The 11063-nt window shown below is 40.0% G+C and overlaps 1 protein-coding gene across 1 annotated transcript; it reads left to right on the top strand.

Annotated features, from left to right (window-relative positions):
• The first annotated feature begins 1055 nt into the window (after window positions 1-1055).
• On the top strand, window positions 1056-9472 carry CLEC3A (C-type lectin domain family 3 member A). The gene is made up of 3 exons (XM_010983372.3): window positions 1056-1243; window positions 5928-6011; window positions 7843-9472. Exons 1-3 carry the CDS (start codon window positions 1129-1131, stop codon window positions 8232-8234), a joined length of 591 nt encoding a protein of 196 aa, XP_010981674.1. The 5' UTR covers window positions 1056-1128; the 3' UTR covers window positions 8235-9472.
• The last annotated feature ends 1591 nt before the right edge of the window (window positions 9473-11063 follow it).

Genomic DNA, 11063 nt, shown 5'->3' with positions numbered 1-11063 from the left:
CCATAGAGACCTTTCCTTTACAGGTCTAACTCACTCCATCTCTGACATACCCATGGAATTCCCTTGCTTTTGACACAAAAGCCTACTTGTTTCTCAGTACTTTTCCTTAAAGCCCGTTGTTAAGGTTAGAATAATTATATCAAGTTGGAGGGGAGGGTATAGCTTAGAGGTAGAGCAAATGCTTAGTATGCATGAGTTCCTGGGTTCAATCCCCAGTACTTCTGTCAAATAAAATAATAATAACAACAACAACAACAACAATAATAATAGTAAACCTAATTACCTCCCGCCAAGATTATAATTATTCATTATATTTCTCTGTTATTTCTGTATTTCCTTTAAGAGTGATTTTTAAGTGTTTGGGATAATTTCAAAGGAAAAAGGTGTAGGTTGGGGGAGATCTGCAAGATAATGATAGTTGATATTTTACATTAATTCTTATGGAAAAAATTCACCATCTCTGTTTTCTTTTCATTCTAAGTTATGTTCTCCCAAGAATCTAATTCTTGCTGAATCCACAAAACCCTAATAGGAGGCCTTATACTTTATTATGGACCCTCCTCTCCGACCATCTAATTACCCTCTGTGAGTAAGCCATCCCCAAGCTCCCCTTGAGCTGTGCAGATGCATGAGTGTATGTAGACACAAAGGTACTGTTCTGGCATCTTACACACACACAGTAACTTTCCAGATTTGTGTGCGTGCCATTGAATACATTTTCCAGCACATTAAGTTCACTTCAGACATCTAAACCGAAGACTTAAATATTGGGGTCTTCACAGAGAGAACCCAAGCTTCCTGGACTTTAAATTAAAGAAAAAAAGAAAAAAGAAAAGAAAAGAAAGGCGAAACACTTAGTCCTTAAATATGCCCTGAAAAGGCAAGTCAAGTAGGAAATGCAGCAACAACTTTTTTTAAGTCTAAATGAGACGAGAACAGGGGCCCCCTTATGCTGTAGCCAGCAGAGGCATTCAAACATTTCGTCAGCAGGATTCCAGCCAACCTTCACTGAGCACTTTTATAAAGCCGGCCCCAGGCATTTTAGAGCAAGATGTGGCTGTGAAGTCTACTCGTCCCTTAGGACATCAGAGGAGCTGGCAGAGTGGCTGTCAGACTTACCCAAGAGCCATGGCAAAGAGTGGACTTGTAATTTACATCCTGGTTATCACCTTACTCCTGGACCAGACCACCAGTCACACGTCCAAGTTCAAAGCCAGGAAGCACAGCAAACGCCGAGTGAAAGGTAACGGGGCTTCTCAGTCCAGCTAAATTCTCGGCTTGCTCAGTGTGGGGAGGGGCTGGACAATGTTCATTTCCAAACTCCTCCAAGAGAGACTGTTTCTGACAGTGCCATGACTTCCTGGGGACAAGGCATTTCCAGGGGACTGAGTGGCCTTTTAATTCTCTGGGACAGTTTGATATTTAAACGAACCATATGCTAGGGCTTTGTTTCTGTAGAACAAGAGAGGCTCTTGCAAAAAAAAAAAAAAATTCTGTACTGTATATCCTTTGTTGGGTGAGCTTAGACATGACAATGGTTTTCAGAGGGTGATAACCTGGATATGCTATCTGGTATTAGGAATAAGGGATTAGGTAGAACAGATTGATTAAGTACACCATTTCACTCACAGATATTGTATAACTGCTCAAATATATTTGTAAGATAAGTATAATCTTATTAAATGTGCAAGAGAGGGCAGAGCTATTGGTAATGTGACTTCTGTTTCATCATTGGTTACTATGGAGGCATATTTTCATATCCCTGACTATATAGGACAGTCTAAACTATATAGTTAAGCCTTTTCACATCACAGAGAAGTTGAACCTCTCTCTCACTTAAAAATATTTCGACAGACAAAGTCATATGGCACTTGAAGACATTTTCATGCAAAACTGAATCTCCAAGCAATCACCAAATTTGGGGTGGCTTGAATTGGGTTAAGAGTTTTTTTTTTTTTAAATCTTGCAAAGAACAAAGATGACAGCGATGTATTTGCAATATACTGAAACCAAATCAAAAGGGGAAAGCATCAAGAAAGACATGGGGCGATGTTTTATCCCATCCTGAGTCATTTTCATATCAGGGTATTTCAAGCTAAAATATGAAGACACTATTTCCTTATCCATTTCACTTCATTAGTAACAAAACACACACAAAATACCAACAAAATTAAAGTCTTGATTTAACACAACACGAATGGGTCTTTTCTTGCTGTGTCGTGCTTTTAAGACAATCAAGGGCCCTTTTGCAGGAACATTGATTTATACACTCCAGGTACGGTGCAAGCTTTCTTAAGCAGAATCTTTTTTCCTTATAAAATATTACACTTCCCTGTTACCTCTTTTAATGAAAGGTTAAGATATTTCTCATGAATGATGAGGTATATTATGGAAGACAAGGGCAGGGGAAGGAGGTAGAGAGAAGATACTGGACGATGTGGCAAATTTTTGTTGGCAGCATTTCTTCACCATGGAGGGTGGGGTGGGGAAGTGGTGACCACCCAGTAGGGATGTGGGGAGGGGTATGAGTATGTGAATGTGTGTCTGTGGGCTGTGCGGATGTCTCTGAAGTAACTGCAGTTCAGGTCATCACGGCTTCCCCTCCAACACACACACAAGCACACATGCGTGCTTTTGTTCATTTTTTATTTGACTGAGTACATTACACATCTTAAATATCATCCTCCCAAAATAGTGTGGCTAATTTTTGCCATGAGGTCCAAGAAAGTAGATTCTATAGTAAGTGAAACCATTAGCCTAAACTTGCTAAACACTTCTTTCCCCCCATCCACTAAAAAAATATTATAAGTACCTGGAAATAATGCCAAGGTTGATGAAATCAAAATTGAAAGCCATTTTTCTCTCCCTCAGTCCTTTCTACAGAACTACCCACTATTCACGGTTAGGAGGCAATATTCCCAGAGTTTTCTTCAGTGCCCAGTGAAAAATGGATATTTTTAACAAAATGAGAGTTAGCTATTCAAAGTATTTGGCAGACAAATTAATTATTTTATCTATTAAATCTTGGATAATTATCAATATTAAGGTATACCTCAGCCCTTTTAACAGCTGCATAATATTCCATTGTGTGGATGGGTCATGATTTACTTAATCTGTTCTCTCTTGGTGAACTTTTGTGCTCATCAAATCCATCCCTTTTTGGGGCGAGGGTATATAGCTCAGTGTAGAGGGTGTGCTTAGCATGCACGAGGTCTTGGGTTCAGTCCCTGGTACCTCTAGTAAAATAAATAAATAAAATAAATAAACCTAATTACCTACCTCCTCCCCAATTTTAAAAACAAAACAAAACAATTTTTTAAAATCCATCCTTTTTTGACCCAATGCCTCAGGCAACTGCTTGTACACAGATCCTGATCTCCATGCTAGAAAGTTGTGATAATATACTTTCAGAAGTAAAATCACAGGTTCATCACCCTTTGCAATTATTTCTCAAAATGGTAGCATCAACCACGGTCTCATGTCCAGTGTATGAGAACACTCATTCACACCTTGAATACCTAACATCATATCATCAGTTTAGGCCCTGCTAGCCTAACAAAAAGAAAAAAAAAAAAAAAAAAAAAAAGAAAGATCTCTCAATTTGCATCTCTTTGATTGCTACTAAGGCTGAAGTATTTTTCATATGTTTATGGGGCATTTCTTCTGGGAATTATTTTTGCATTCCTATCCTGTACCTACTTTTGGAGAACACCAATAAAAAAATGAAAGGACACATTTTAAAAAAAATCAGAATGGCAATTGAGCGATTTAACTCCAAAACAAGTTTTCCTTGGTATTCAAATTATGTTGAGTAACGCCAATGATGTTGCAGTGATGAATAAAATATAATTTTTATAGTGAAATAGTTGTTGCCTGTATTCATTGTGGACAAAAGACATCCACATTTCTCACAAAGGATAGAAGCAGAAGCCAAGCCACCTGGATAATGACTTCCATAATGATCTCCCAGGAGCCTAATAGTAATTCATGTGTCTTCGTGTTAATTACAATGTTTACACCTTCCCTGTGGAGGCCACTGATTTAAATAGAATGGAGCAGGAAGCCAGAGCAGGAGCAGGAGGGACTGGGGATGATATTTGCATAGTTCACAACTTATAACTTGGAAGAAAACTTCAGCAGTCTTTGCAAGTCTGGCCCCCAGCAGCTGACAGTTTTGCCTCCTGAATGTACCCTTATATTTATTCTGGATTGAATGGTCCCATTAAGGAAACCCTTGGGTTATTGTACTTCTGAGCAGAGTTATTGGATGCTTTGAGAATTGATGGGCTGCAGAAAGTGAAGCAGAGATGGGATCGACCCCAGATACCCCAGAAGGCATTTCTTAACCCAAATGTGGAAACACCTGGCTTGCAAAGCATGTGTTTAAAAGGACAGTGAGTCTGCATGTTTGGATTTGGGACTGTCCTGAAAAACCCAGGACAGAACGCAGATTCTCTTTATGGCATCCCCACAGAGAGGCAGCTGGGAACTGCCATATCAGGCTTTAAGGATCTTAGCTGTTAGAGGCCATGTACTAGGGACCAAACAGGTAAAAGCAGTCACTGTGCAGAAACAGATGGGAGGGGTGGAAAGAGACAGACTTGAAGTCAGTCAGGTTCAAATCCCAACTCTACACCTTGCCAGCTGGGTGGCCTTCTATAGGTTAATTCAGTTTTCTCTGCCTCTCTTTCTTCTTTTGTGAAAGGATTGTGTCTATTTCATAGTGATACTGAAAGAATTGAGTTCCTGGCTCACAGCATATGGTGGCTTTAAATATTTTTTTAATGTTTATTAAGATTTATTATAATTCCTGCCTTTGAAGAGCTCACAAGCTGTCAGTTTCTAAGACAGTCCCCATCAGGTACAGAATTTTCATTTAGTCAAGGTTGCTAATTTCCTACTACTTACTTATAGCCATGGTTGGTAAAGGACAGCCATGAAGATTAGCCTCATCCAGGGACATTCAGGACTAAATAAATTGCTAATCCCTGATATAGAAGTATTTTTACATGGCCCTTTATCACTGCCTTTCCCTGCTTCTCCCTGAAAATCACTTAACCCTGTTAGGAGCCACCATAGTCGGACATCAGTTGAGTGGGGATATTTAGCGACAGGGGACTTGGGGACCCAAATAGGTCTGGCTGTGAGTTCTACCACTTACCTGCCAAGTCATTCAGCTCATTGAGCTCATTCTCATTCATTCAATGGACATCTCATTTTCCATCATCCATAACTATATTTTGAAGAATACATGAAAATAACATAAAAGTATTTTGTATCCCATAAAGTGTTTATTCATCCAACAAATAGTATGAGACTCATTATGGGCCAAGCATCCTGGTAAACTTCAGGAGGACTGTGAACAATATGAGAGAAGAAATTAAGTAAGTAAAGTGATTACAGACAGGAGAAAGTGTGCGGAAAAAAAAAAAAATCAAAGGTTCAAAGAAAGCACTCAGCCAGAGGGAGGCTAATGTAGACAGGATGATCAGAAAAGTCTTCTCAGAAGAGGAGATGCTTACACTTGATAAGGAGATGGACAAGGGCTGGAGTAAGTGTTCCAGGCAGAAAGAACACAAAGTAAGGATGCTGAGATGAGACAGCTCATTCTAGGATGCTTTGGAAAGTCAGAAAGTCTGAAGTCTAGTAACAGAGGGAGAGTCCCACAGGATGGGTCTACGGAGAGAGACAGGAGCCCCATCTCACAGAAGGACCTTCCAGTACCCCTACCAAGCCCTTATGATTCTTCCCAGCCAATTTAATTTCACGCATTATTTTTCATGTACACTGGGCTCAATTGCATCAAGATCATCCTCACCTTAGATTCTGGATTCCAAAGCTTTATCTTATTTTGATTTCTTTGTATCTTACGTTAATTATGTGCTTTTCGTTCTTCCTCCCCACCCCCTGCCCTAAAACATCCTCAGAAAATGATGGAGACCTGAAGACTCAAGTAGAAAAGCTCTGGAGAGAGGTCAATGTCCTGAAGGAAATTCAAGCCCTGCAGACAGGTGAGACCCCACCTCATTGATCCTCATCTCAAAAAAGATGGGAAAAGAAGTTATGATTGGCCAGCCATTCAGACCAATTGAAAGCACCTGTTGAGTTCCAGGTGAAATTTTTAAAAAAGAGATATTGACAAACCAGAGATGTGTCCCGGAGAAAGGATGCAAAAGCTGGGGAGAAAATTGTTTTGGGGAAATCAGCCTGATTTTTCACTCCCTTCTCTTATAAATGGGTGGTATAGAAACAAAAACAGGCATTTCATTGTGACATTTTAAAAAATCTGTTCATAATTCTTTAATGGGCCATGAAACAAAATTGAAGCAAGTATTAACTGGCTAAAATAATCAGCATTCATTAGATGTTTACTAAGCATCCAAGGGGAGATCTGGTGAGGGTGAACTAAACACAGGGTCCCAGGACTCACTCCAGCCACAATGAGCATCAGACGCACTCAGAATAACTGTGGTTAGGACCACAGCTTGTCAACAGAGGGCAGCATCTAGAATTCCTTTTTTGTAGAGCAGAGCTCTGAGCTCCCTATGCAGCTGTACACACTGCAGTCTGGGAGGCCTTGGCTCCCAGGGGTGGGAAAGGAGAGCTGCACTGGGTTCAGGAATAGCTCTGGATTGCAAGGCTCAAACCCTCAGGAACCAAACCTTTCACAGCAGAGCTTTGAGGGTCCACAAGAGACCTGGCCAATTGCAAGAGTCACCACCTACAGGGAAGACTGAAATTATGGCTTTTCCATCAAGTATTTATAACTCCCAGGCTAAACGTATGTTACCCATCCTAGGTCATTTTTACCATAAGCACTGTTGCCTAGTAACACTGGTGACAGGTCCCTTTATCAGGTTTCCAGGGGAACAGAAATAGAAAGTTAAAAGAAAGTCGGGGGTGTGGGTATAGGTCAGTGGCAGAGCACATGCTTAGTATTCATGAGGTCCAGGGTTCAACCCCCATGACCTCCATTAAAAAATAATAATAATAAAGGAAGGTCAAATGAATTTGCAGAAGGGCAAAGAGTTTTGTTAACTCTTTATCCACAGTTCAGAACTATAATAATACCTTATAAACATTAACATACTAATCCTCCAACAACTTATGATATAGGTATCATTGTGATTCTCCTCATTTGACAGGTGAGGAAACTGAGGCACGGTGAAATTAAGTAACTTGTCCAAGGCTGACACCCAAGCCCAGGCACTATGGCCCTGGAGCATGACTCTCCAATGCTATATTTCAAAAGTATCTGAATGTTTGGTTTATGCTAGAGAACCTATATAATCTTACCAGGGCTCAGTTACCTGCATAGAAAAGCCACTGTCCCTACATTAGCAAACTCAGACTTTTTCATTTTTTTTTTTTAATAATGATTGTGTACCGTCCAGCTCCAAAAGTCCCAAGGAAATTCATCACATAATGGAGCTACACAAACTAGCAAGCATGTGTCTATCTAAGCAACAAGAGTCTACAGACCATGCTGTAAGGGTGGGACAGACCTGGGTTTCTGTACTTGTGCTTTTATATCCTATCTGTGTTACTTTTTGATATGCTAAGTTGTTATAAGTAACAACTTCTTTAAGCTTCATTATCTTGTTGTGTAAAGATAGGGGTCATAAAACCCCACTTCATGGGATGGCTGTGATTATTTTATGAGTTTATTCACATAAAGTACTTGGCACAGTGTCTGACTCATACAACATCTTTGACACCATATTAACACATTGTCATTGTACGTCATTCATTCCACAACTATTTATTGCTACTTGCCAGGTCCAGCCCTAGATTATTACACTCAAAGAACATCTTACTATGTCACATTTCCCATCTTTACAGTCTGTCTCCGAGGCACAAAAGTTCACAAGAAGTGCTACCTTGCTTCAGAAGGCTTGAAGCACTTCCACGAAGCTAATGAAGACTGCATTTCCAAGGGAGGGACCCTGGTTATCCCCAGAAGCTCTGATGAAATCAACGCCCTCCGAGACTATGGTAAAAGGAGCCTGCCGGGTGTCAATGACTTTTGGCTAGGCATCAACGACATGGTCACAGAAGGCAAGTTTGTTGACGTCAATGGAATTGCCATCTCCTTCCTCAACTGGGACAGTGCACAGCCTAACGGTGGCAAGCGGGAAAATTGTGCCCTCTTCTCCCAGTCAGCTCAGGGCAAATGGAGTGATGAGGTCTGTCGTAGCAGCAAGAGGTACATATGTGAGTTCATCATCCCTTAATTGACCCTCCTCGGATACATCTTCCAGACAAGATCAGTCATGACTTATAGGCTGATGTTTCCCAAGAATGAGTCAAAATTATCACATGAGAGGCTGTGTCCATAGGAACACAAGAGTCAGCCAATGTTGCTACCACTTTTTATTGTGATTTTGCCCCACGCCATGGGGTATGAGGGATCAGATAATAAGGATCCAGCCATGTGCACACTGTTAAAGCAGCTTCTGCAAAACAGGCTATCAGACGTTTCTCGTTCCTAGTCCCTCTCATTTGTATGGACCAAGTGCGTTTTAAAAGTACAATGGCCAAATGCAAGCTTAGGCGACCTGGAAGATTTTTCCCTTAAAAGTTTAGTATATATTTGACTGCTGAGAATTCTCTAAACCAGAGATTCTAGGTGCTATATATATAATCCAGAAACCTTTCAGTCTGATGCTCAATCTGTTCCATCCTAGGGATAGTATCTTATTAGTCCATCAGCCTTTCTTTGAGAAGCAGCATCCCCTGGTGGGACTTGCATCTTCTCCACCTAAGACATGACTGTCTCAGACAGGTTCTGATTAAACTCTGTTTTCTTCAAACCCACCCCATCCCCATCTCCCTGGCATATACACATCTCCTTTTTGGAAGTTCCCAGTTAAGATCTGAAAGGAAAGATAAAGCAGTAATTTGGTCAATTTTTACTCCCAGCATTATGTTACAATTTCCGACTTGAATGGGTACCCCTAAGGCAGAACAGAGCCGCAGATTGTATGGAAAAGAAATAACAACAAGAACAAAAAGTCTGCTTTCCCCTGCTTTAGCATTTTTATCCCCCTTTATGAAATCAAGGGTGGACACTACATATGTTAATTTTCTTTTTAAAAAACATACTTTACATACATATCTATTAACTATCTTATATTTAATTCTATTAGGAACTACCTGTATTTGGAGGTTGAAAATTGGATTTAAATAACATTATTTTGGAGTCACACATCTGTGCTATTTTTCATTCTGCCGAATGCTGTTCCCATTAAATTGTTCACCTAGATTGTGTAGAATAATGTCACGGCTTACCATGAAATTACAAATTTAAGACTTCGGGGAAATGGGCTTTTTAAAGGCAAACAATTCTAAGTATATTCTGTGCTTTAAATAAATGTCTTTTTCCCCTCTTCCTTAAATGTTGAATGTGTTTTGGGAACAAAATCCTTCTCTATACACTCTAATTACATGTGCTTGGAATTAAGTTTTAGTTCTTTATGTTGCACAATAATAAAGCCTGAATTCTGATCAATATGGATGTATGTGGGTATTGATTACAGTTATTCAAATTATGTTGGCAAAATTCAGGGGGAAATACCCTGAATTTGATCAAATTGGTGAGTTAGATGTATAGTTTTACTTGACAATAAAGAGTAAAGTCTGAGTGGAGGAGGAGAACTTTAAAAAAAAATTATACCTGCAATTGTTTTTGGTCAACTCTGGCCAACTCCCTAGTCCAACACAACCACCGTCTCTTTAAAGATCATGACAATAATGAATTTTGTAGACATTAATGAATAGAGCATTCTCATCATATTCCAGATATGTGCTCAGTTTTACATAATTCTCATTTATCTTCAGAACAACCCAGGGAATTAGACTCTAGAATTATTTCATTTCACAGAAAAATAAACTGAAGAAGAGAGATGCGGTAACTCACCCTAAATCACGTGCCAGGAAGCAGTGGAGTTGTGACCAGAATGCCACAAGCTGATGCAGATCCTACACCCTTAGCAACTCTGGAGGACCTGAGACAAGGTCAAGCCTGCACAAATAGGCATGGGAATTGGACTGCAATCCATTCTCCCGGTTCCCTCATCGGGGGTAACAACTTGGGCAAAAAGCTGACCTTGATGAGGCATTCAGTCTGAGGCTCCTTCGAAAGGGCTGAATGAAGACAATTGTGGTTCACACACAAGTCAGGGTCACAGTCTGGGTCCCTCTGAGACGGGGTTAGATAAGATCATCCTCCCCTGAATGCCCCAACGAGAAAGCTCAGGAAAAGAAGCTTAATTCAAAGAAACTAATGAAGGTTAGAGAGGTGAAATCAAGATGAATTAACAAGACAGAGGGCAAATGGATGGGAGGCAGAGCCAGAATAGAAGGAGTAGATTAAGAGATTATTTAGTTTGCCCAGGGCCAGATTCATAACCTTGATTTTAAAATTTAGCTAATGTATCAGCTAAAAGCCCCACCCACAAGATTCACTAACCCAGACTCCCCTTTGGTCTATTTTACCTCTTGGGCACTATATAGCAAAAAAATGGTCTTCGGGCACCATTGATAAATAAATAGTAGCTCTTTTCTTTTAAACAGCTTTATTATTGTATGATTCTTGTAAGCTATACATATTTCAGACATACAGTTTGATGAATTTTGATAGATGTATACACCAATGAAACCACCACCACAGTCAAGTAGCTAATATTTCCATCACTCCCCAAGAGGTGCAAATTTTGACCAAAAAGGGGCTAATTTCCAAAATAAATATTAACTCTTAAACCAACTCTTCTGTCTCCATGAAAGCTACCCAGACTATAATGTAGAGAAGCATCCTGAAGGTTGGTAGAAAGAGTGCCATGAGTAATTAGCAATGTTTCTTACAGGTTCATGGTAGGAGGATGTCAACATTTTTACCACCTAATCATCATTCCTAGTGAGATGGGAGGGAAGAGGGCAGGGCAGAGCCATTCAAGGAATGACAGCAATTTAACACCAAAATGGTGGAAGATTCAACTCCCTTGAGGCCTTGACGATAAGATGGGAGGAGGTTTGACTTCTAGTAAACCTTGAGCTTCATAATA

Source organism: Camelus dromedarius, chromosome 9, assembly GCF_036321535.1.
Source record: "Camelus dromedarius isolate mCamDro1 chromosome 9, mCamDro1.pat, whole genome shotgun sequence".
Classification (NCBI taxonomy): Eukaryota; Metazoa; Chordata; class Mammalia; order Artiodactyla; family Camelidae; genus Camelus; species Camelus dromedarius.
Note: the sequence above shows the minus strand (reverse complement) of the source record. Positions and strands in the feature narration are given on the sequence as shown.

Coding starts and splice junctions, on each gene's coding strand:
- CLEC3A (XM_010983372.3), top strand. CDS start 1,129: ATGGCAAAGAGTGGACTTGTAATTTACATCCTGGTTATCACCTTACTC. Junction 1,244..5,927: donor CAGCAAACGCCGAGTGAAAG/GTAACGGGGCTT, acceptor AAACATCCTCAG/AAAATGATGGAGACCTGAAG. Junction 6,012..7,842: donor AATTCAAGCCCTGCAGACAG/GTGAGACCCCAC, acceptor CCATCTTTACAG/TCTGTCTCCGAGGCACAAAA.